The sequence below is a fragment of the Geotrypetes seraphini genome, chromosome 1 (genome assembly GCF_902459505.1).
Source record: "Geotrypetes seraphini chromosome 1, aGeoSer1.1, whole genome shotgun sequence".
Taxonomy (NCBI): domain Eukaryota; kingdom Metazoa; phylum Chordata; class Amphibia; order Gymnophiona; family Dermophiidae; genus Geotrypetes; species Geotrypetes seraphini.
The window spans coordinates 126,920,859-126,948,378 of NC_047084.1; the positions used below are offsets into that span (position 1 = coordinate 126,920,859).

A 27,520-nucleotide genomic window follows, 5' to 3' on the forward strand; every position below is an offset into this window, starting at 1 on the left:
ATTAGGGGCTGACCCCAAGACTGCACTATCAACTGAAAGGCCAAGTGGCTTAGACACCACTCTCTGTGATCTAATTTGTGATGACTGAGGAAGTCCGCTTGAACATTCTCCACTCCGGCTATGTGGGAGGCCGAGATGTCCTGAATATGTGACTCTGTCCACAGTATGAGCAGAGTCACCTCCTGCACCACCTGAGTACTACTGGTGCCCCCCTGAGGAGTGACATAGGCCACCGCCGTGGCAATGTCTAACAGAACCCGGACCGATTTGCCTGACAAGAAGGAGTGGAAGGCTAATAGCGCCAGATGGATGGCTCTGGTTTTCAGAACATTGATCGACCAGGACGCTTCCTCCGTGGACCAGGTGCCCTGAGCTGAGTGACCTAGACACTGAGCTCCCCAACCGAGAAGACTGGCAATCGTGAGAAGCACCGTCCACTGTGGCTGATCCAGACTCGTCCCTTGAACAAGATGGGAGGTCTGGAGCCATCAACGAAGACTAGAGCTGCCAAGCCCCTCAGAGGAATAGAGTGATCTAGATTGAGAGTCTGGGGTGATCACTTCCAAAGAAGGGCATACTGAAAAGGACACATGTGGGCCTGAGCCCACCTCATTACATCAAGAGAAGCCGCCATTGATCCCAAGACTTGGAGGAAATCCTGTGCCCGAGGACACCGGGACATCATAAGCAAGCGAATTTGAGAGTGTAATTTGCTTACCTGGGCCTCTGGGAGGAAGACCTTCCCCAAGGAGGTGTCGAACACCACCCCAAGATACTCCAGGTGCTGCGAGGGGGCCAACTAGCTCTTGGCAAGGTTGACAACCCATCCCAGCAACTGCAGGAACTCCACCATCCGAGCCATGACCCAGGTGCTCTCATGGAAGGATTTTGTGAATGAACCAGTTGTCCAGGTAAGGATGCACCAGAATGACCTCTGTCCGCAAGGCCACCGTGACAACCACCATAACCTTGGTGAACGTCCGGGAAGCTGTGGCCAGACTAAAAGGGAGCGCACAGAACTGAAAGTGTTGGCCCAAGATTGCAAAACGAAGGAAGCGCTGATGGAAGGTTTGGATTGGAATGTGCAAGTAGGCCTCTATCAGGTCGAGAAAGGTTAGATACTCCCCCAGCTGAACTGCCAGAATCACCGATTTCAGAGTCTCCATGCAAAAAGACGGAACTGTGAGAGCCCTGTTGACCCCCTTCAAAACTAAGATGGGTCGAAAGTCCCCTCTTTCTTGAGCACCACAAAGTAAATCAAGTACCTGCTGGTGCATGACTCCGGAGGGGGCACTGGAACCACAGCTCTGAGATCTAGCAATCTTTTAAGGATCTGGCAAAAAACCTGCTTTTACCACGGTGCATGACAAGAAGCTAGAAAATGATCTGGCAGAGAATGGGCAAACTGCAGAGCAGAACCATCCTGAATCACCTCCAGCCGAGCACCCACCGGAACCAGAGGGGGCGCGGGCACAAAGTCATTGGGCAGGACGGACAGCAGGGGAAACGACGGAGGGATTCTCAGCCTCCCGATGGGCCCGACAGAACTGCATTTGCCGAGAGAAATGACCCCTGGCAAAATCAGAGGTTAGTAGTGAGCAGTCCCACGTGGAAATCTCGCAGACTCCCCTGAGCAGTGCCACCTTGAAGAACCTGGCAAGCACTGTCTTTAGGCAGGTAGGGCACTTTAGAGTCCAGAGTTTGAACTAACTAGTCCAAAACCTCTGGCAAACAACAAGAACCCCCAAAAAAGAAAATTTAGAGAGTTTAGAAATGGACACCACGTCCATCGACCAAGCCCAAAGCCAGAAGGTCTGACGCACAGCTATGGATTTGACAGATGACCACAAGAAGTCATAGAGGGCATCTGAGAGGAAAGAGGCAGCCATCTGAATCTTCTCCACCTCCTGTCCATCAGACTCACTGTTAAGGACCCGCCTATATGCTTTACACACAGCAAAAAGAAAACGAGAAGGGAAAAAACTCCCAGTGGCCCCATGGGACTCCGTGCTGTAACCTGTCCCTGTTATATAAAACAGGGAGAAGTCACCTGAGGCTAAATACAAGATGGAGGGGCTAACTGAGGAAAAACGGTGCCAAAAATAGCCCCTTCAGGGCCTGTAGCAACTGAACTGTTCCAGCCACTAAAGCAGGCAAAAGCCGGCATCAGCTGAGAGAAAAAACAGCTGACAGGAAATCCCTCTGTGCGCGGCACGAAAAGACTAGGCTTCCCTGCAAAGCTGTGCCAGCCGTGAGGCACTCGTGGCGGGGAGCCTTGGATACCAGCAACCGATGCTGATAAGACTTCCACAACCGCACTGGCCCGAACAGTTGTTTTCAGGCCGGCCGCGAGTGATTCACGTCTGGACCAAATTGTGCACCTCTCCTCCTGAGAAGTGCTCAATTGCTCCATATGCGACCTAGCTGAAAGAAAAGTGCCGGTTAGTTGAAAAATATAGTAATTTACAACATATTTAAAGGGAAAGCAACCCTTTAAACTGGCACTGCCTCAGGATTTATTTATTTTTTTCCACAGATCAGACTCCACTGGCTCCACTGGCAATATGCCTTACCACCAGGGGAAAAGGCTTACTGTTGAGGCACCTCTACAAAAATGTGGGGAGGTGGGGGGAGGGATCTCGCTCGAGACCCACTGGGTCAGACAGACCCCTAAACAGGGTCCACCCAAGTTCAATCCAGCAACAAAAAGGGATAAAAATTCCTAAACAAATTCCAGCAGCTCTACCAAGGGAGATGGGTACAGCTCACCACACCTGCTGGAGACAGAGAAGACTGAGGTAATTAGGGAGGGGTCACATGATATGTACTGTACAGTTCCAAAGTTTTGTCTCCGTCTTCACCTGCTGGTCATTATGAGATATATACCCGATTGTAAGATTAATCCTAGAGAGTGCTATTTACTATTCAGCCAAATACGAATACTGGGCATTGAGCTTTATACATAACAAATAGTACAAGAAGCAACGTAAAAGCAGAGACTGAGTGTTTATTTCAGTAGGATTCATCACAGCAAAGCCCCAGATTATTCGTACTGAAATTTAAATCACTATTTGGCAGAATCCATACAATGTATTTGGGGCCGAATCAAATCGAATATGAACATTCGGTACAGCCGTGTTATTTACTTTGCTTCAGTTTTTCATTTGTCTTTTATGCTCCTCGTTCATGTTTTTTTATTTGATTTTGAGGAGAAACCTCAAATTGTACACAAAAGATCAACAAAAAGTAGAAACAGAAAGAAAAGTGACCTAATTATAGCACAACTCATAAATATGGCAAATTAAAAAGTAAGATCAGTGCCGATGTTAGTCAGACAAAAGCAATCCTCTTAAGAGGCAACAGGCCCACCGCTGCGTAAAAGCTTTGATGAAGAGCTGTTTTTCACAAAAGGCTCTCAAAACACCAGCCAAAGATGGAAAACAGCCTAGCCGATTCCTGAAGAAGGGGGTTTTTACCCTGGAAACGGAGTCCCGTTGGATGGACTTTATTTTGGCTGGCTAACTCTCCACTTCTACAGAGAAGCTAAGTACCTCCAGTAGTTCTTTAGCTTATTCTGTGCCTGCTCAGCTGATTTTGGACGCTCCGGATGAGGGGCTAACTTTGTTAGTTTATTATTTACTATTCACACTTTTAGCACACTGTTTTGTGCATTGGTTTATCACAAAAATAATTTATATGAAAGTAGCCCAGGGATGTTTCACAGAAAATACCCTTCTGGGTGGATGCTTCTGACAGCTGGTGCATTAGTGGTGCGTCCCCATTGCAAGCTGTGTGACTGAGGAATTTCCTTCCACTACAAATATTTCTTACTGTGGTAGCGTGCTGTTTGGGCTGTCTCTCCCCCTCACCCTCCACCTTTTGGGGTAGGGGAGATTTTCCTTTTGCATTTAACGTTTTTTTCTCTCTTGTTTGTGGGTTTGTTTGGTGTTCTACATTTCTCTATGGCAGAAGAAGAATCCCTGCTGAGAAATTCAGACAATATGTTTCTAGGCATTTAATCTAGAAAGTTAGGGTGGCGTATGTATGAAGGACAATTATGTAAGCCACCCCCAGCAAAAAGACAAGATGTAAGAACATAAGAATGGCCATACTGGGTCAGACCGAAGGTCCATCAAGCCCAGAATCCTATTTCCAACAGTGGCCAACCCAGGTCCCAAGTTCCTAGCTAAATCCCAAGTAGTAAAACAGATTTTATGCTGCTTATCCTTGGAATAAGCAGTGGATTTCCCCAAACCATCTCAATAATGGTCTATGGACTTCACTTTTAGGAAATTATCCAAACCTTTATTTTAAACCCTGCTAAGCTGATTTCACCACATTCTCCAGTAACGAATTCAGGTAGTATTATGACTGCGTTAAGCTTTTATGTGCAGAAAACTTTCGACATGTAATGCAATGTTTTGTTCTACCTCATTTGGATTATTGCAATGCTCTTTTTTGTGGACTTCCTAAAAAAAGTGTTGAAGGCGCTTCAAATAGCACAGAATGCAGCTACAAGAGTGATTGGAGGTATTCCTCGGTATAAACAGGTCACTCCTTTATTGGTTAAGCTACACTGGCTTCCAATTTCATGGAGAGTCCAGTTCAAGATCTTGGTGTCGGTATTTAAGAGCCTTCAGAATGTACTGCCGAAAGCAAAGCCTACTCGATAATCATGGTCAGAATCACAGCAGTAGCTGGAGGTGCCTTCTTTGTGGTCTATTACCAAAGCGACTATCCGTTCTAGGGTTTTCAGTGTGGTAGGGCCGCAAATGTGGAATTCTCTGCTTAATATTATTTATCAGATCCCAGTGTATTTAGTTTTTCAATAAGAATTTAAAAGCGCATCTTTTTCAGAAGGCTTTTAGTACTACCTAAGAAGGGATGAGAATTGATAATTTGTGCATTATAGTTTGTTTTAATTTGTCAAAACTATTTTGTCACTGCTTTACTCTAATTTTTACTGCCTAGTTTTTTTTTTTTTAAATAAATAAAAGTAAAATAAAATAAAAATGTTCATTCACCCTTCAAAGAAATACAGTAGATTGGTGAGGCAAGATTTCCCTTGACTAAATCCATGTTGGCTTTCTCTCATTAATCCATGGTTACGTATACTGTATGTTCTGTCATTTTGTTCTTTATAATAGTCTCGACCATTCTGCCCGGCACCAACGTCAGACTCACTGGTCTAAAATTTCCCAGATCACCTCTGGAATTTTTTTTTTTTTTAAATCAGCATCATGTTGGCCACCCTCCAGTCTTACATTACATTAGTGATTTGTATTCCGCCGTTACCTTGCGGTTCAAGGCGGATTACATAAAGGATCTATCTGGCCATTTCCAGAGGAATTATAGAATAGATCGATTGTTTCATAGAGATGAGGTGGTTCTTGTGGCGTTAGGTTGTTTTAGAGAGTAGAGAAGCTTTAGGTTGCTTTCAATTGTTGGGTATCAGGGTTTTTAAAAATAGTATGGTTTTTATTTCTTTTCTAAATGTTTTGTAGTCTGGGGTCATTATCAGCAAAGTAGAGAGTTGGTGGTCTAATCTCGCTGCTTATGTGGCCAGGGGGCCACTGTACAGTTTTTTCCGTTTGACTTCTTTTGGTATTATGCTGGTTTTTAAAGAAAAACTACAAATTATTACCAATAGCTCTGCAAGTTCATTTTTAATTCTATCAGCACTCTGGGATGTATACCATCTGGTCCAGGTGATTTGCTACTATTCAATTTGACAAATTGACCCATTACATCATCCTGTGTTAAAGAGATTTGTACGAGTTCCTCTGATTCATCAGAAGTGAATACCATTTCTGGAACTGGCAACTCTCCCATGTCTTCCTCAGTGAAGATTGAAGCAAAGAATTCATTTAATCTCTTCACTATGACCTTGTCTTCGAGAGCCCCTTTTACTCCCTCGGTTGTCCCCATCTTCATATTCAAAAATTGCACTCAAATTAAAAATATTTTCTAGCCCCCCCCTCCCACCCACCTACCCTGGACGTGCATGATCGAGGGCCAAATTCAACAATTACTCTTTGCAAAATTTTGTCAATGGCTCCCAAATATCCAGAAACTTCTCATAATGCCCCCGTTATATAGCGATAATACGTTCCATTTTAAAGACGTGACACAGAGACTCCCACCAAAAGGTATAGCTTAACCGATCCCAATTTTTCAAATTCCTTAAAATAAGCCGTATGGCAACCCCTGTCATAATAAAGAGAAGTTTGTTATTGTGAAACGATATTTGACTTTTAGCTCTCATTAAAGTGCCAAATAGCAGTGTCGTATGTTAGTGCCACTGGATTTTCCAGTACTTTGTTCACCTGATCCCAAATGGATCTCCAAAATTGAAATATCAAGGGACAATAGTATAATAGATGATCTAACATCCCAGGTTCAAGATGACAGTGCCAACACCTATTAGACTTGGAACTATCTAATTTCTGTAATCTAACCGGAGTCCAAAATGTTCTATGTAATAAAAAAACCAAGTTTGTCTCATAGATGCAGACACCACACATGTCATCCTCAAAGTCCAGATTCGTGGCCATTGAGACGCAGTAATCTGATGCTTTATTTCAATGCTCCAAATGTCACAAAGACCAGTTTTTGGTTTCTTATTCAAAAATCCAGATATTAATTTATACCACTGAGCAGCTTGGTGACCCAGGAAATCCGTCTGGAAGCACAGGATTGGCAAACTATACTGATTTTTTAAATTTTTCCAGTCAGGGAACCCCTCCTGAATGGCCTGCTTCAACTGCAACCATCTATAACTTTGAGTTTTAGCAATATCAAATGTTTGTTGCAATCGTGAAAAATCAAGCACCTTTCCATCAGAAATTACAGCATCCAGTGCTTCCAAATGATCTTAAACACGCCAATTTGAATCTTGGAGTTCAGGTGGATTTATGTTAAATTATTAATAAATTTTAATGTCTCCCAAGCGTCCAATTCTATTGTCCTTTTTTTAAAGTTAAGTGCTGTTGTATTGGATTTCCTGTGTGAACTTATTCCAGGGATTATATCCAATCTGACCATGTTATAATTGCTGTTATCAAGCGGCCCCAGCACCATTACCTCCCTCACCAATTCATATGCTCCACTAAGAACTAGATCTAGAACGGCTTCACCTCTTGTTGGTTCCTGAACCAGCTGCTCCATAAAACAGTCCTCGATTTCATCAAGGAATTTTATCTGATGATACATTTGCCCAGTCAATAGTTTGTTAGCCTCTCTAATTTCTGATAACATTTCAGCATCTGTCCATTCATCTTGGTCAGTATAATCTCGTTATAACGGACTTCAAGGGACCTGGAAAAACAGTCCGTTATATCCAGAGTTGCATTTTTTAAAAACTTTATTTAGGTCAACTTGAAACAACGTTCAATCAATGAACAACAGTCACTGCACAAGCACATCGACAACATCAAGAACAAAACTCAGTAAAACACTGCTATGGCACGAAATAATTGCAAAACCAGAACACTAAGGGCCTGATTAACAAAGCCGCGCGGTAACACCCCTGAAGCCCTTTAAATCTCTATGGGCTTCGGGGCCGTTACTGTGCGGCTTTGTAAAACAGGCCCTAAAAGATGTTCTAAAGCATTATGTCGCATTGTCCTGCAAAGAAAAATACTCTGTCATTTTCTTCTGGTCTGCATTTTGATACTATATCACCGGCACACCACGTGCCTTGTAGGCAGAGCCTGCATGTCCGTTATAGCTGAAGAAAACTACAGCTAAAAGCGGCTCTGGGAACCAAATTGGTTGTCCGTTATATCCAAAAGTCCGCTATATGTGATGATTTTCTGTATGTTTATAATGGCGCATGGCCGGGACCAGCGGACCTCGTCCATTATAAGCAAGTCCGTTATAATGAGATTATACTGTAGTACACTCCTTTCACTATCCTTTTCCCCTTTACACATGGAATTTCTACCCATAGGGATTCCAAGGTGCGTTTCTGCTCCTATAGAATTTTAAGTCCATTTGATTCAAGGCCTTCCTTCACATAAAATGCGATGCCTCCACCATTCGATCCACCCGATCACTATGATATAACTTGTACCCTGGTATGACAGTGTCCCATTGGTTATCTTCCTTCTATCAAGTCTCAAAGATGCCCACTATATATTACATTAGTGATTTCTATTCCGCCATTACCTTGCGGTTCAAGGCGGATTACAAAAGAAGATATCTGGCAATTTCCAGGGGAGATAAAGAGTTGACATGTATATACTGGACATCTGGAGGATTCAACTGGACTCTACAGACCTAGATTTTCACTTGTGTATGCTGGACACCCTGCTGGAAACTACAGACATATTTTCCCATAGCCAGGCCCAGACTGTTTGCAATGCTAACAATGATGTTCTTGTTTCCCTGCTGGGAGAATATCTCTTCAAAGTTATGCTGAACTGTTATCACTGCTATATGACTTCATAGACTTCATATGCCAGACACCCTAGAAATAATGAGCAAGGAGCTCTGCTCATGTGGGTGTAACGAGATGAAAGAACTTGGTACCAAACCATGGGTTTCCTGTCTCCCAACCAAGCTATGGGAACCAGACAGCTGGATTGTTGAAAGGCCATCTCGTTGCCAACTTTTCATCTTACAAGGACACCAACTCGAATATGCAATTAATTGTAACACCTCTAATTAGCAGCTGCATGTCTCCGTGCTGAAAGAATAAAGTTCAGCAACAGTTCTGTTTCTGCAAGGCCCCCGGTGGAGGTGAGAGAGAGGCGTGGACAGATGGGAAGAGTTAGCTGTACATTATTTTTATGTACCAATAGGGAATTACATAACCAGAATTTGGGGATGGACTTTCTTGGGACAAAGGAAGAATTGCTCTGTATAAAAACACGTGTATTCTAGGTAAAGCCAGAGAGATTCACTTACTTATGCTACGGGGAACTGCTAGCCCCCTGCTAAGCATATGGGTGCAAATTCTTCTCTCCATTGCATATTCTGAACTGACAATACATTTTTTTAGATATGTCATTGCTGCTGTAATACTTATAGTTTTTATACTAACAATAAACAAATATTGTCTGTTTTGGAAGATACAATGCCGTCTTGTAGTTATTCCAATGAGGTAAGAGTAGAGCAGTTTTTCATGTTTTCATTTACTGCAATATATTCTAATGCTCCCATCTTGTTTCTTAAGCTTCTGGCATTTGCATACAGACATTTCAAACAGTGTTTGTTATTTCTATTTACAATTTGCTCAGCAGTTGGTGTAGATCAGGGATCTCAAAGTCCCTCCTTGAGGGACGCAATCCAGTCGGGTTTTCAGGATTTCCCCAATGAATATGCATCGAAAGCAGTGCATGCACATAGATCTCATGCATATTCATTGGGGAAATCCTGAAAACCTAACTGGATTGCAGCCCTCAAGGAGGGACTTTGAGACCCCTGGTGTAGATAATATGCAATCTTTAAAATCAGCCTGCTCTGTATTAAAAGAAACCTGGTCTGCTGTGGCCTGTATTGCAACCTCGCTATCACGAAGCTCTATTTTCCCTTTTATGATGATATCTTTTAAAGCTACCTTGTCCCGAACCTTGGTAGTTTGGGTGACTATCGGCCTTCCTCCAGTTTCTAGTATTTAACCAGATATCTGACTTCTTTAACCAAACTAATGCTTTACATCCTAATCAAACTGGTTTTCATAATAATCATTCAACAGAACATGCTTTATTAGGCCTCACTACTTCCATACAATACTATCTTGATCAACTTAAACCTGTTATTCTTGTTTCTCTAGATCTCTCAGCCGCCTTTGACATGATAGATCACTCATTACTTCTCCAAAGACTTGCTGCCGTCAAAATCTCCAAACAAATTCTTGACTGGTTCTTTTCTTATTTCTCCGTCGTATCCTTTAATAATACATCGTCCACTGTATTTAAAAACAATTTTGGAATTCCACAACGATCAATACTCTCCCCTTTACTCTTCAACATCTATCTAGCCCCTTTGCTCACTTTATGTCAATCAACTGGTCTCACTGCATACGCTTACGCGAATGATATTGAGATTATCTATCCCATAGACACGTCTAATGCTGATTACATCAGTCATCAATTTAAAGCTCAACAAGTTTAGCCTACTGGCTTAGTGACAATATGCTCTCGTTGAATATCACTAAAACTAATTGTCTTCTCTTTCCTTGGAAAGAAAATATTAGTCTAACTTCCCCGATAACTATCATAGTAACATAGTAGATGATGGCAGATAAAGACCCGAATGGTCCATCCAGTCTGCCCAACCTGATTCAATTTAAATTTTTTTAATTTTTTCTTCTTAGCTATTTCTGGGCAAGAATCCAAAGCTTTACCCGGTACTGTGCTTGGGTTCCAACTGCCGAAATCTCTGTTAAGTCTTACTCCAGCCCATCTACACCCTCCCAGCCATTGAAGCCCTCCCCAGCCCATCCTCAACCAAACGGCCATATACAGACACAGACCGTACAAGTCTGCCCAGTACTGGCCTTAGTTCAATTTTTAATCTTATTTTCTGATTTTAAATCTTCTGTGTTCATCCCACGCTTCTTTGAACTCAGTCACAGTTTTACTCTCCACCACCTCTCTCGGGAGCTCATTCCAAGCATCCACCACCCTCTCTGTAAACTATCAACAATAAACCTAGTTAGTTCGATCAAAATCCTTGGGGTATTGATCGACAATAAACTATCCTACCATTTTCAAATTAGTGCAGTTGTTAACTGTTTCTGAAAACTCAGAATGATTAAATCCATAGCCAACATTCTTGATTCTCAGTCCCTTAACATTTTAATTCACTCCTTCATAATTTCCAAACTTGACTACTTCAATTCTCTACTCAAAGGAGTCTGTCAAAAAGCCATCCGACATTTACAATCAATCCAAAACACTGCCATAAAAATGATAACAAACAAAAAAAAAGGTGATCACTCCCCTGTTAAAAAGTGCTCACTGGCTACCTATCCATCGCCGTATCATTTACAAAATTGCTTTAATCTCCTTCAAAACTATGAAAACCAAGGAACCCACTTTTATCCATAAATACCTGATTTCACATGATCCTCCAAGAACCTTAAGATCTGCATCACAGCATCTTCTTCAAATCCCATCCCTAAAAATCATTAGTACCCATAGGGCTTCTTTTGCAATGATTGCTCCAACAATATGGAATTCGTTACCATCATATTTAAGGTCTGAAGAGAATTTAGATAAATTCAAGGGTGGCCTCAAAAGCTTCTTATTTAAAGACACATATGACTGTTTGATCTATGGGACTTTCCAAGCTCATTTTCTATACTAAAATTGATTTTTCCCTTTCCCCATGTTATTATCCTTAATTATTTTCTCTTTCTTTCAAATTGTATTTCTCCCCACTATCCTGTTTCATGTAAGTAAAGTTATGTCATTAATAGTTTGTTAATTGGACCCCTTTTTAAATTTTTTACTGTAAAACTCTTGGAATTTATGATTAGCGTTTTATCAAATTTTTAATCAACTTGAAACTAAAAGCTGCTCTATCATGAAATTGTCTATATGGGACAGAAGGCCATCCTGAAAGCGTGGACCTCGGTTAATGCTCCCTCTTAAGTCTTCATGAATTGATGGGCTGGGAGGCTAGAGTTGCTCTCCTTAGCATTTGGGATCCCTGTCTTAGCTCTTTTTCACACAGACTGTGCAGCCAGACTTTACATCGGTTAGAAAGGCGGCCATTGTTGCTTTGGTTATTTCTCTTTCATTCACACCTTGAGGAGCTGGTAATTGGCGTGAGGGTGGGGTGGGATAGTGTGTTTAGGAGGAGGAGGATGGAAGGGGCTGTTGGTTGGGGTCTGGGCATCAGGGGGGCGTTATAGAGTTGGTTTTGTATTACTGATGCTGCATTCCTGGGTCTTTGTGACTTTTAACAAGAACATTGATGCAACTCCTAATTACTCTCTCTGTAGTTTATCTTTGGATCCTGTATTTCTTTTACTTTGCCTATAGTTTGTATTTGTTACCTACTAGTTGCAGCTCAATAATCATCATAATAATATTACAGTGGGGAGGGGGAAGGGGCGAAATATAAAACTGGATGACATGTTTGGTACTTTTATATTCTCTTTATTGTGAAGTCAACAATAAAAATTGCTGAAACTTAAAAGCTGCTCTCTCTCCTTTTTAAATGTTGACGCTAGCAGCCTGGTTCCACCCCGGTTAAGGTGGAGCCCACCTTTGCGGACTAGGCTCCCCCTTCCCCAGTATGTCACCCAGTTCCTAAGAAATTTAAAGCTCTTCTCCCTGCACCATAGCCTCATCCACGCATTAAGACTCTGGGTCCCGTGCGTGGAACAAGCAGCATCTCTGAAAATGCTACCCTGGAGATTCTGGATTTTAATCTCCGACCTAAGAGCCTAAATTTGGCTTCCAGAACCTCCCAACTGCATTTCCTTATGTCATTGGTACCCACATGTACCAAGACAGCAGTTTCCTCCCCAGCACTGTTTAAAATCTTATCTAGGTGATGCGTGAGGTCCGCCACCTTCACACCAGGCAGGCAAGTGACCAAGTGATCCTCACGCTCACCAGCCATCCAGCTAGCCAATCACTGAGTTCAGCACAGACTGTTTGCTCTTTAAGTTTTCCTAGCGATGGGATGTCAAATACTGGCCCATAATTATCCAGATTTTCATGATCAAGGTTGTTCTTCTTTAGCAAAGGGCATATTACGGCCCTTTTGAAAGTTGTTGGTAGTTGCCCATTTGAAAGAGAGGGGTTCACAATTTTTGTGTGATCGTTAAGGGCTGAAGGACAGAATTAACCCAGCTCTGTGACAGAATTAGTGTATCCTCTTCTCGCACCTATCAGCACAGCATAGCTGGTTTTAAGAAAGGTTTGGACAATTTCCTGGAGGAAAAGTCCATAGTCTGTTATTGAGAAAATACATGGGGAAAGCCCTCCATCGGTAGCACGCAATGTTGTTACTCTTTGGGGTTCCAGAATCTTTTGTTGCTTGGAGATCAAAATTAAAAAAACTACAAAAACCTCACCAAGGAAAAATGCAAAAATTTCTATGCCCAAAAAATCAGAAATGTTTCAATTAACAGTAGAAGTCTTTTTAAATTGGTCAACGACCTCTACAACCTCGAGACACTCACTAACACCCGTGAAGAATCTACCTTAACCGCAAACACCTTAGCAGATTTCTTTAACTCCAAGACACAAAAATTAAGATAATCGATAACTGCCCCGGCCAAACCCCACTGGTACTATCCAATTCTCCTAGACGCCGACATGTCCAAATCTAACCTAGAGTCCAGAGCTGATCTGAATTGGAAACATTTTACAACCATTGATCGGCAAACTTTTAGCAAATACTACAATAAATATATCAACTCTTACTGCAGATTGGACACTTGCCCCCCAAATGCCATGAAAACTGCCCCAATCAACTTCAAAGCCAAACTGTTGGCATGGGTAAACTTTTTACTATCCACAGGAAAGTTCCCAGTAGAACAAAGCCATATCATGATAACGCCAATTAAAAAAACGATAAAGAACCATCTAACGCCTCATCTAATTACAGACCTTTCGCTAGTATCCCGCTAGTCACCAAAATAGCATTAGGGGTGGTGAATGCTGAACTCTCCACATACCTGGAAATATTCAATAACTTACATGACAACCAATTGGGCTTTCGTGCACCGAAACCATTATAGCCTCACTGCTTGACCACCTGCACTCACTCTTTAGCCAGGGCTCTAGTGCTCTGATCTTGCAACTTGACCTGAGTAGTGCATTCGACCTGGTCGACCACACTATTCTCCTGGACTGCCTGGCAAACATCGGTATCTCAGGCCAGGTTCTCAACTGGTTCCGCGGGTTCCTGGGAAATAGATCATACAGGGTGTTTAAGAACGACTCTTTCTCCTATAGCTGGGACAACTCTTGTGGGGTTTCACAGGGATCCCCCCGTCCCCCATCCTGTTTAATATCTATCTCGTCTCCTTGGGAAACCTCCTGCAAAGTTTAAAGCTCAAATTCTTCATCTACGCAGACGATATCACTATAGTCATCCCGCTAACCAGTTTTACACCAGAGTTTCTAAACTCTCTATCAAGCACGCTAAATCAGATAGAACTCTGGATGATATCTTATAGATTAAAATTAAACTCCGAAAAAACTAAATTCTTCCTAGCAACATCCAACGACAAAATCAAGGACACCACAATACAAGTGAATGGATCGGATTTTCCCCTAGAACAAATCTTAAAAGTACTGGGAGTCACTTTAGACAAACATCTAACCCTGGAGAAACACACCGATCTTATATTTAAGAAAAGCATCTTGGTGCTCTGGAAACTCCGCACCATAAAAAAATACTTCAACGAGACCTCATTTCATCTGTTAGTACAATCCTCCATTCTCAGCGTCCTAGACTACTGCAACATCATTTACCTGGGCTCCGTGAAGAAAACCATCAGAAGACTGAAATTGATTCAGAACACCGCCGTCCGCCTCATTTTTGGCCTGAACAAATGGGAACACGTCACCCCCTTCTACCATAAATTGCACTGGTTACTATTTGAATCTCATGCTTCTGCTACAAAACAGTTTTTGGTATGTCACCAAGATACCTCAACCCACACTTCAATTTAAACTACAACAATAAGAGCTCCCGCAGAATTCACCTGTTCGCCTTCCCCTCACTAAAATTATGCCATTTCAAAAGATTCCTTGACAAAACCTTCTCCTTCCGGGTGGCTAAACTGAACCCATGGCTAGCCCAAATTGTGCTCGATGCCCCTGCCTACCTTGACTTCAGAAAACAACTCAAAACACACTTATTCCACAGACTGAACTCTTAATACACTTGACTTCTACTTCTTTCACCACCATCCACTAATGACCAGGAATCTCCTCCTACTCCTTTTTATTGTACATTCCTAACCTGTTAATTTCAATGACTTCATTGTTTGTAACTCTGATTAACTGATGTGAACCGCCTAGAACTCCCTGGGTAAGGCGGTATACAAAAATACAATTATTATTATTATTATTATTGTTGTTACTGTTTGGGATTCTGGAATGTTACTACTCCTTGGGTTTTGGCCAGGTACTGGTGACCTGGATTGGCCACCGTGAGAAGGGGCTACTGGGCTTGATGGACCATTGGTCTGACCCAGTAAGGCGATTCTTATGTTCTTAGTTCTACTCTGGAAGATGCACTACAAAAAGTCACATTGTTCAGTGAGCAACCCAGAAATAGCACTGCAATACTTACACAAAGAGCTCCTTATGCTCAGTATTCTCCCACCTGAATGCATTTCTTCTTACCAAATCAAAAAACTCTCCCCTTCTCCTGCAGAGATAGAAAACCAGAAGTCAAAAGTCACCAGGCCATCACCCACTCATCTGTGGTGGGTTTTATACTGCCGGCCTCCATTACGATTGCATTCTGTAATCAAGTGCCTCTGTGGGGACACACATGCAGCTGGAGAGCTTTGTTTGTATGGTATTAATGTAGAGATTTGTTGGAAATCATGCAGTCTTATGAGTATGACCAATAAAGCTTGGTTTTTTTTTAGTGGTGGCTCACCAATGAGCTTTAAGTAGAGTCTTGCAGTTGTGCTTTCAGACTCATGGTTTCTGGCTGTGAATCCCTGTCACTTACTTCATATAGAGAGCCAGGTCTGTGGAGAGAATTGCTTGTTTTATCACTTTCAACGCACACTTGTATTCCTGCAAGGACAGACCACTCAGGATCTGGTTCCCCTAGACACAAAGAGAGCGTATGAATCAGCAGTGAGGACATATACAAAGATCACCACCATATCACTTACTACTATTAAACATTTCTATAGCTGTACTAGGCATAAGCATTATATATATTTAAGCCTGTCCTCTCAAAGGAGCTCAGAACAGCTTACAAATTAGGTACTTGAGCATCTTCTCTATCTGACCTGGTGGGGCTCACAATCTATTTCTAATCTAATCTAATCTTATGTTCTATTTGTGCGTCGCTCATACCTATACAGGCTCAAGGCAACTTTAAAGAGAGGAGGGTGGGAAAAGGATAGAGAGGGAGGGAGGGGAGGGAAGAGAGAGGGGAGGAGGATAGGTGGGAGGGGGAGAGAGGGAAGGGAAGGGGAGAGATAAGAGGGGGGAAAGGAGGTGGGAGGGGAAGGGCAGAAGAGGAGAGAATGTAGGAGATTAATAATAATAATAACTTTATTTTTCTATACCGCAATACCACAAATCAGTTCAGAGCGGTTTACAGGATAAGAGACTGTACATTTACAGCGAAGTTACAGCTTAGTTATAGCGAAGTTACATCGAGGTTACAGCATATCGAAAAACAGTTCAGAGCGATTTATACAATGTAGGTGCAGAGAATTAGTTAACAATTATATGGTATAAACCAGTGACAATTACAAAATGATCCAATAATTGTTGCATGGGGGGAGGGGAAGGGTAGGGAGGGAGTCAAGGGATTATTAGTTTGGTCGGGGGGACGGGGGTTAGAGGAGTCACAGGGTCACAGGGAGCAACGCAGGTACTTTCTCTGTCCCTAGTAGGCTCAATGGAGGATTAAGGAACTGCAGTGGGAATTGAACTTAGCTCACCAGGATCAAAGCCTACCGCTCTAACACCTAGGGTTAACTCCTCCACTTTGTACTGCAGTACCTCTCCTCTGCAGAGAGAACAAGGGGCAGGATAGCACCGAAAAATGAAGAAAACATCTGACCTACCCCCCAAAAAAAAACAAAACAAAACACCTAAATGACAAAATAAATAAATAAGCAGAGCAGAACGGAAATACTCCTTTAGGCTTGTGTGCAGAAGGAAAAACTGTAGGGGAAAGCAGAGCCCTCTGTGAAGTAGGAGGAGGACACATGCTCGATTAAAGTACATTAGAGGTTTATTTTAAAGAACAGCCTTATAGACAAGATTCCAAGATGGCCGCGGCAGCCACTTAATGGGAGAGACGCCTAAGAACTTTCCCTATTTACATACCTTTCGCTTTCCACTATGCCAAAAAGGAGGGGGAAAGGAGTTGGTGGAGCCTCCCGACATCCCGGGATCCCTTCTAGCGGCACGATAGATGAGATTCTTCGGTGTCTTACAGGAGGTTCGGATCAGTCTGGGAAATCGCCTGCTGTTGACGCCGGCAAGTGACGCCGTTGCGGACGACTTTGGGCTTGATGCGACTCTGAGCCCAGACCATAGAGTTCCGCTCCCACAGCCACAGCAAGCAAGCTCTCCGCAGGAATTGAGCATGCCCGGAGAGGCAGGGCTCATACGGCGAGAGGCTAGTCCAACTGAGGGCTTGCTGTTGGAGTCAGCGGGGGAACTTGAGTCCCTGGAGCTGCCTGTGGCCAGAAGATCTGAGGAGCTGGTACAAGGGACATTGGAGGCAAAACCAGCAGCCGATAAGACTTTAATGCCTTTGCAAGATTTTTCCTTGTTAGTAAAACTAACAGAAGTCATGCTGGAGACCATTTGGGATTTAGTGGTAAACTTAGGGAAAACTTTTTCCCCACAGTTAAGGAGATTGAAGGAAAATTAAAGATACAGAAAGAAGAAATTTTGCAGTTGAAGCAGGAAGTTGAAATAGGTAAACTTGAAATTGAATACAGAATTGAGAAAAATTAAAAATCTTCAAGAAATGCAAGTTAAAGACAATATTAGTATGCGGAGAAAATTAGAATCTCTTGAAAACTACAATCGGGTAAACAACTTATGGATTTTAAATTTTCCTAAAATTCCTATGACAACTCCTCGAGATATGTTGAAAAGATAGTTCTTGGAAGTTCTGAATGTTCCAGAACAATCATTACCTCCTTTTATTAAAGTGTATTATCTTCCTGAGAAGAAACGCTAGGAACAATCAGGCCAAGACCAAATTTGTCAGGTCAAGCCTCTTGATGTTTCCGAATTATTGGAAACTTCTGAGGAAACACTTGTGAAACCAGCAATGTTATTAGTAACAGTGGCTTTAGCGCCTGATAAGGAATGGATAATGAGGTTATTTTTTAAAGAATAAGTCAAAAAAATTTCTGGGACAAAAAATATTACTGTTTCCTTTTTTTTTTTTTTTTCCATTATTTTTTATTTTCAAATTTTACATAAAGTGTACAAAATATTAAAATACAATTGATAAATACACAATATCATTTTTATATCTAATACATCATATTCTAAATATATTTATATCCCCTCTCCCTCCCCCCACCCTTTTATTATTTTTCATTCATACATATTGTATAACATATTATAACATATTATGTAAATATTATTTTCATTACCCCCCCTCTATGTGCGTCATAAAAATTATACTTAAAAGAAGAAAAGAAGAAGAGAAATCTTAATATTTATTCATTGCAGTATTTTGTCAATGGCCCCCATATTTTTATGAATTTAGTATATGTCCCTCTTTGTATTGCTATTGTTCTTTCCATTTTAAATATGTGACATATTGTATTCCACCAAAATGTATAATTTAGGTTATTATAATTCTTCCAATTATTGGTTATATGTTGAATGGCAACCCCTGTCATGATTAATAAAAGCTTGTTATTTTCTGGTGAAATTTGACTTTTTTTCCTCATCATCATTCCAAATAATACTGTATCATATGATATTGATATATGATTTTCCATTAATTTGTTAATTTGTGGCCAAATTGAATTCCAAAAAGTTTTAATGTAGGGACAATGATAAAGTAAGTGATCTAATGTCCCTGGTTCCAGATTACAGTGCCAGCATTTATTAGACTTAGAACTGTCTAATTTTTGCAAACGTGTAGGGGTCCAAAAAGCTCTATGTAATAAAAAGAACCAAGTTTGTCTCATAGATGCTGACACTGTACATCTCATTCTCCAAGACCAAATTAGTGGCCATTGAGATGCATTAATTTGATGCTTAATCTCAATGCTCCAAATATCTCTTAGACCATTTTTTGGTTTTTTATTCAAATATCCAGATATTAATTTATACCACAATGCGGCTTGATGTCCTAGGAAGTCTGCTTGAAAACATAAGAACTTTAAACTATATTGATTATTTAATGTTTTCCATTCAGGGAACCCAACCTGAATGGCCTGCTTCAATTGCAACCATTTAAAACTTTGTGTTTTATTAAGACCAAATCTATGTTGCAATTGTGAAAAATCCAGCAGTTTACCTTCTGAAATAACATCGTCTAGAGATCTAATGCCTGCAATAATCCAGTTCTTCCAAAGGATTTGAGCTCCGCCAATTTTGATCTTGGAGTTTATCCATATAGATTGATTAGTTGATTTGTTTATTGGGATAGGTGTTAATTTATCAATAAACCTCAACGTTTTCCAAGTATCCATTAATATTTTATTTTCTCTGTATCTTCTAGGTATGTTAATACTTGGCAAATGAACTAAATTTAGGGGAAACATAAGGCGCCATTCTAAATATAACCAATCCGGTGCATTATCCATAAGTTCTGGGAGGATCCAATACATACCCTGACGTAGAATATAGGCTTGATGGTACCTATAGAAATTTGGAAAATTTACCCCTCCCTCCTTAATTGATTTTTGCAGTTACTAAAGCTATTCTAGGTGTTTTACCAAGCCAAAGAAATTTTGTTAAAATGCTATTAAGCTTTTTATAAAAGGACCCCTGAAAATAAATAGGTATCATACTCATTTGGTAGCAAACTACAGGCAACATCATCATTTTAATAGTTTGAACTCTTCCCCACCAAGAAATATGTAATGGGTTCCATTGCTCACATAACTCCGTAACTTTTTTTAATACATATTTTTCATTCTCTTTTACAGTATCTTCAATTGTATTTTTAACTTGAATGCCAAGATATTTAAATCCTTCTTCTTTCCATATGAATGGAAAAGTATCAAATAATCCTTTTACACAATGAACATTCAAGGGTATAATTTCAGATTTATTCCAATTAATTTTATAACCTGAAAATTTGCCAAACTTATCAATTAATTCCAATAAAGAAGATAAGGTAGAATCTGGATTTCTCAAATAAAGTAAAATATCGTCAGCATAAGCCGAAATTTTATATTCCATATCTGAATATGGAATACCCTGTATCTCCCTCGTTTGCTGTATTGCTAACAATAAGGGTTCTAATACAACATCAAATAACAAAGGAGATAAAGGGCAACCTTGTCTAACTCCCCTCTGCAATTGAAAACCATCAGATATCTTATTATTAATATTTAGTCTTGCAATCGGGAAGCTATACAATGTTTTTACCATTTGTATAAATCCAGAACCTATACCAAACCATTCTAAAGCCTGATACATAAAATTCCATTCTACCCTATCAAATGCTTTCTCAGCATCTAATGAAACTGTAAAAGCCGGTTCATCCATTTTTTTTGACAAGTTTAACATGTGAAACAATAGTCTAGAGTTATTAGAGGAATGTCTTTTAGCAACGAAACCCGTTTGATGCATATCTATAATATGTGGGAGAGCTTTGGCTAATCTTAAAGCCAAAATTTTCGCCAAAAGTTTATTATCAACATTTATCAAAGATATAGGCCTGTAGTTCGAAACCAAAGTAGGATCTTTATTTGGCTTAGGCAAAACAATTATTATTGATTCAGCCATAGTACCTTTAATATTACCTTTTATAAGTTGTGTCTGATATAAATTTAGTAAATGTGGGGAAAGGATATTTTGAAATGTTTTATAAAATTCTACTGTATAACCATCACCACCTGGAGCGGATCCAACTCTAAGAGATCTCAATGCTGTTTCTAATTCTTTTAATGATATAGGTTCATCTAAACTCCGTTTTATATGATCAGGAACCTTAGGTCCATTAATTAAATCTAAAAAATTTTTCCCATCTTTTTGTCTCTCCAAATATGGCTCGGAAGAATACAGGTTTTTATAAAATTTTAAAAATTGTTTTAATATTATATTTGTTTGATTTGTTATTATACCATTATCATCTTTTATTCCATTAATATTAGTTCTTCTTTTTTTTGCTTTAAGATAATTTGCCAATAATCTCCCTGCCTTATTAGAATTTCCATAATACATTGTTTGCTTGGAAAACAAATCTCTTCTTATCATTTTTGAAGTTAATTCATTATATTTACCTTTTGCTTTCAAAAGAGCTTGCAAAACTTCATATTCCCATTTACTTACCAATTTATCTTCTAATATTTTTATTTCTTTTTCTAATTCTATATATTGTATTTTAATCTGTTTCCTAATAAAAGCTGAATATGATATAATATTACCCCTCATAGTTGCTTTAAATGCATCCCATACATTCTCAATAGATGTATCCTCTATTAAATTTATTTGAAAGAAATCGTTAATTTGTATTTTAAAATTTTCCAAAAATTTGTCATCCACAAGCAATGCATTATCAAATCTCCAAAGAGGTCTATCATTCTCTACTTGATCTAATTGTAATTCTATCCATACTCCCGCATGATCCGATATAATAATAGGATCTATGGAAGCTTTAATCACCTGTTGCACTTTATTTGTTGAAACAAAAATATAATCTATTCTTGAAAATGATTTATGAACCTGTGAACAAAATGAAAATTCCTGATCATTAAAATGGAGAATACGCCATATATCCTTCAAATCACATGATTGAGCCAAATTATCTAAACCTAAAGATTTTATACTTTTACCTGGTTTTTTATCCAATAATGGATCCATTACAGCATTAAAATCTCCAGCCACCACTAAATTAGAAGCAGCCAGTGGTAATAACATATTCTGTAACTTTTTAAAAAATTCTGATTGATTCGAATTAGGGGCATATATATTAAACAACGTCAGGGCATTATTTCCCATACTTATATCAGTATGTATCCATCTTCAATGTGGATCTGAATTTATTACCTTGATCTTAGCCATACATTTTTTATTTAAAAGAATTGCTACCCCTGCTTTTTTACCCTCTGCTGGAGCAAAAAAACATTCTTTTACCCACCCACCCGTTAGTTTCTGTGATTCCTTTATATTAAGATGGGTCTCCTGCAGACAATAAATATCCGCATTTTGCTTTTTTAAAAATATTACTGTTTCCTGATGTCTCCAAAGATACTCAGAGAAGAAGAGAATTTCTGTTGATGAGACCAGCAGTAACTTCTATTGGTGGAGTTTTTTTCCTACACTATCCGTGTAAATACATAATTAGATATAAATGCTATAAATATGTTTTCTTCGATCCATCCCAGCTGACTGGATTTTTGTCTCTAAAACGCCTTGATAAAGAATAAGACATAACTTCTAAATGTAGAATTAATCTCCTACCATTATAGGCTGTCTTTTTTCTTCTTTTTAATATTAGCTCTCAATATTATGTTTAGTCACTTAATGAATCTTGGAATTCTGTCAATCTTGGAATGACAGAACTGTTTGATTTCCTAGTTTGATTTGGTGTTTTCCTTTGATTGTGATTTTATTCCTGTCAATCTTTCTGTTCAAGATAATTATGCTTGGAAATGTATTTTGGAAAATTAAATAAAGAAGAAGAAGAAAAAAAATCCAAAAGTACATTAGATCAATATAGATTTATGAACGCCCTAGAATTCTATTCATATACATTCGCAAGGAGTACTTAAATGTGAGTGATGGAATCACCTTTTGCATTTGGGGGGGGAGAGAGTTCCAAATTTCCATGATGCAACATTGGAATGTACAAGAAAGACGGCTTTTTTTTCTATGCGACCAGTTTTATGAAATTTACTTCCTTTTTCATTAAAAACTGAAACCTCCTTACAGTATCTCACTTCCGGCTCACCACACAATTGTTTCCCATGTACTCACCTTTATAAGACCCCCAGGGACCCCTGAAGAAGACTTTTTGTCGAAACGCGGACCGTGTTGGGTCCTGTATCCCTAGTGGACTAGGTCCTTTAAGGCTCTTATGTGGATGATTTACTTTTATGTGAATGGAATTATTTTATGTGGATGATTTTAGTGTACCTTTGGAACTTTGATACTTTCAAATAAAGTCCATTTAGGAACATCGTCACTCCACAGAGTTTTTTTTTGTTTTCTCTGGAATTTCTTCTTTGTGGATATTTTGGGGTCAATTCCTTTTGTTTTTTGCTACTTAGGATTTTAAAGTGTTTGAGGCTTGTGCAGATGAGGATGGAGCTTAGGCACTGGTGGAATGAAGCATTATGACATCACAATCTGAGCTCTAGAATGTTGCTACTTATGACTATAAAGTGTTTTGAGGCTTAGGCATTGGTGGAATGAAGCATTATGACATCACAATCTGAGCTCTAGAATGTTGCAGACACAAGCAGTGTCTCACTTCTGGCTCACCACACAATTGTTTCCCACGTATTCACCTTTATAGGACCCCCAGGGACCCCTGAAGAAGACTTTTTGTCGAAACGCGGACCGTGTTGGGTCCTGTATCCCTAGTAGACTAGGTCCTTTAAGGCTCTTATGTGGATGATTTACTTTTATGTGAATGGAATTATTTTATGTGGATGATTTTAGTGTACCTTTGGAACTTTGATACTTTCAAATAAAGTCCATTTAGGAACATCGTCACTCCACAGTTTTTTTTGGTTTTTTTTTAATGAGGTATTTATATACCACCTATCAAGGTTATCTTGAAGTGGTTTACAATCAGGGACTCAAACATTGTCCCCATCTGTCCTAGTGGGCTCACAAGGATTGAGTGACTTGCCCAGGGCCACAAGGAGCAGTGTAGGGTTTGAACCCACCACCTCAGGGTACAGTGGACCGAGATCCTGAGGAACTGGATTCAATTCCCGCTCCAGCTCCTTGTGACCCTGGGCAAGTCTTTTAACCCTCCATTGCCCCAGGTGGAGGTAAAGGATCATCTGACACCATCACCAGATGGGTAATTTAGCTTCAACTGACCATTTCAACAAAGACCTTTCCCAGAGCAAGAAAATGACAGAATCAATGTGAAAGGCATGAATAATACTGAATATTAACATATGTCATCTAATCATCGTTTGTACTTCTATAGGAAGCTAACAGAGTTGCTCGTTCTCATTTGTTTGAATGCAATGTCTGCAGTCTCCTACATAACATCCTTGAGCAATCCACAAACTAAATTACAATAATCCAATTTTCTAATTTAAAGGATATGGACTATTAATCTGAACTGGGTAAAAGAAGTGAAAAAATAGAGACAGACACACAGTCATGTACCGATAATAGCAGCAGAGAGAGAAAAAACTGAGGGAATCGCACATATGTGCTGGGAGGCGAGAGGCACCTTGGGGTGATAGTGCCTGAGGATCTGAAGGCAACAAAACAGTGTGACAAGGCTGGAGGATGCAGCACCAGCAGAAGAAAGGAGGTGTTGATGCCCCTGTACAGGCTGTTGGCGAGGCCCCACCTGGAGTACTGCGTTCAGTTTTGGAGGCCATATCTGGCTGGATGTAAAAAGATTTGAAGCAGTCCAGAGAAAAGTGACGAAAATGGTATGGGGCTTGCACCAAAAGACGTACAAGAAGAGATTGGAAGACCTAAATAAGTATACTCTAGAGGAGAGGAGGGACAAGGCAGATATGATACAGATGTTTAAAATACTTGAAAAACAAATCTTTTCCAGAGAAAGGAAAATAGTAAAACTAGAGGGCATAAATTGAGATTGCAGGGTGGCAGACTTAGGACTAATGTTAGGAAATTCTTTTTCATGGAGAGGGTGGTGGAGATGAAGGCGGTGATGGGATGAACACAGACGATTTCTAATTAGAAAATGAAGGGTATATAACAAACTAAGGCCAGTACTGGGCATCCTGTATATGGTGATTTGGTTTAGGATGAACTGGGAAGGCCTGAGAGAAGCTCCAGTGACAGGATGGTTAGGATTGGCTGGAGTGGGCCTTGATGGTAAATCCAGCAGTTGGAACCTAAAGACAGAACCGGGAGGACTTCTATGGTCTATTGCCCAAAAATATGAAAGAAAAGAGAATTTAACCATGAATATATAATGAGTGCAACTATTGGGCAGACTGGAAGGACCATTCAGGTTATTATTTCCTATCATTTCCTATGGTACTAGAACATTTTAGGGCAGCGTTTCCCCCAGCTGGTCCTGGAGTACCCCCTTGCCAGTCAGGTTTTCAGGATATCCACAATGAATGAATTCAACAAGTTGCTAGGACTCAAGCATCAACTTGATGAATTGCGGATCTAAAAAGAAATAGATTTTGTGCTAGTCCAGAAAGGTCCTCCAGCATCATCCCCATGGTTGTTTTCAACATGTCCAGCCATCTGACTAAAGATCGCCCTCTTCGCCTGGTTACTTGGATCTTCCCAAACACAATGTCCTTCTCCAGTGATTTTTCTCTTCTGACAGTGTGACCAAAATAAGACAATCATAACTTCTTCATTTGGGCTTCCAGTGACATAGCCGGTTTGATCTCTTCCTCAGTGGCGTACCAAGGGGGGGGGCGTGGGGGAGGTCCGCCCCGGGTGCCAGCCCTGAGGGGGTGCTCCGGGCCTTGCCGTTCTGTCCCCCCCCACCCCCGAAGGACCGCTCGCCCCACTGACCTTCCTGCACCACCTGTGAAGCAGCCCGCAGCAGGATCGCGACGTCAGCGATCCCTGAGCAGCTTGGGCGCTGCTTCCTGCACCGCGGTCCCGCCCCTCCTCTGACGTCAGAGGAGGGGCGGGACCACGGCGCAGGAAGCAGCGCCTAAGCAGCGCAGGGATTGCTGACGTCGCAATCCTGCTGCGGCTGCTTCATAGGTGGTGCGGGAAGGCCAGGGGGGCGAGCGGTCCTTCGGGGTGGGTCGGGGCATCAGGCCTTCAGGGTGGGGCGGGCGGGCAGGCAGGCAGGCTTTCAAGGGGGAGGGGGGTGACAGGCAGGCAGGCCTTCAAGGGGGGGGACAGGCCTTCGGGGGGGTGTGCAGACCTTCAAGGGGGGGCAGGCAGGCCTTCAAGGGGTGAGACAGGCCTACAAGGGGGTGGGACAGGCCTTCAAGGGAGGGACAGGCCTTCGGGGGGGTGCAGGCCTTCGGGGGAGTGCAGACCTTCAAGGGGGTGCAGGCCTTCAAGGGGGGGCACAGGCCTTCAAGGGTGGGACAGGCAGGCAGGCCTTCAAGGGGGGACAGGCCTAAAAGGGGGGGACATGCCTTCAAGGGGGGTGCAGGCCTTCGGGGAGGTGCAGGCCTTCAAGGGGGGGACAGGCAGGCAGGCCTTCAAGGGGGGGACAGGCCTACAAGGGGGGGGGACAGGCCTTCAAGGGGGGGACAGGCCTACAAGGGGGTGGGACAGGCCTTCAAGGGGGACAGGCCTTCAAGGGGGACAGGCAGACCTTTAAGGGGGGACAGGCCTTTGGGGGGGACCCTGGTTTAGAAGTACACGGAGGGAAGGGGGTGTTCAAAGAGACGTGCATATGCCAAAGTTTGGGGGGGGGAAGAAATAATGGGTCTGAAAATAGAGAAAAGGGAGAGAGATGATGGACTATGGGATTTAGGGAGGGAAGGAACAGAAAGGGAGAGAAATTGGACACAAGGGATGGTGTGGAGGAGGGATAGAGATACTGGATAGGAGGGTAATTGGGAAAAGAAAGGGAGAGATGGTGGACTCTGGGGTGGTGGGGAAGGAGGGAAAGATGCCGGATGAAAGGGTAGTTAAGAAAAGGTGGATTTGTGGAGGGAGATGAAAAAAAGGAAAGATACCAGACTTCCTGGGGAGGGAAGGGAAATGGAAAGGGAGGACAGAGTTGGCAGATGGATGGTTAGCATGCAGAAAGAAGGAGACCCTGGCAAGCAAGTTATCAGAAGAAAACCAGAGCCTTGGACCAACAAGATTTGAAATATAACCAGACAACAAAAGGTAGAAAAATTAATTTTATTTTCTGTTTTGTGATTATAATATGTCAGATTTGAAATGTGTATCCTGCCAGAGCTGGTGTTGGACTGCAAATATGAGCTAGGATTTAACAGAGAGAGGAAAAGTCCTTTTTGTTTCTTTATTTTATTTACACCACAGCGCCAGTGTGGTTAGGAGAAGCCAAAGGGGGTGAAAAAGCTATAAAACCCACCAGGAGTTTTGAAAAAAATCACCCAACTGGGCAGGAAAATCGAATTGAAAAACCAATTCAATAGGCTGAATCGAATCAAAATTTTTTTTCCTGAATCTGGCAGCATTAGTTTGTGCTACTGTCTTAGACTTTAGGACCTGGGATTGGGGAGAGATGGCATCCTCAGTACTTTATAATGCAAGTGAAACGAGGATTTGGTCAGACTTTTGAAGGGTCTGCAGAAAAAAAATATTGTATAGGCCGGGGACATGAAACAGCAGGAAATGGGAACTTTTCTTCCTTCTATTTTTGTGAATGGAAAGGCTGAGGATGTCAGAGTTCAGTTAAAATATGTGCTTTATAAGAAAATATAATAATGTGTTTTATAAAGTTTATAGCATAGCTGGCCTACCCAGTGAGGTGTTTCTAGTGGTGGTGGTGGCAGCGTGTCAATGTGTTGAGAGGAAGAGGAAATTCTGCTGAGCAAACTCCGGGCCCATTTCCACCCCCC

The 27,520-nt window shown here is 41.2% G+C and overlaps 1 protein-coding gene across 5 annotated transcripts in view; it reads right to left on the bottom strand.

Annotated features, from left to right (window-relative positions):
• PDE5A (phosphodiesterase 5A) overlaps positions 1-27,520 on the bottom strand; it is a 323,063-nt gene that overhangs the window by 40,002 nt on the left and 255,541 nt on the right. For all 5 annotated transcript variants that reach the window (XM_033938157.1, XM_033938176.1, XM_033938166.1 and 2 more), the window contains 2 exons: positions 15,664-15,764; positions 15,274-15,351 (listed from right to left, as the gene is read on the bottom strand). In XM_033938157.1, the coding sequence (XP_033794048.1) occupies positions 15,274-15,351; positions 15,664-15,764 (179 nt within the window). The remainder of the gene's footprint in view (positions 1-15,273; positions 15,352-15,663; positions 15,765-27,520) is intronic.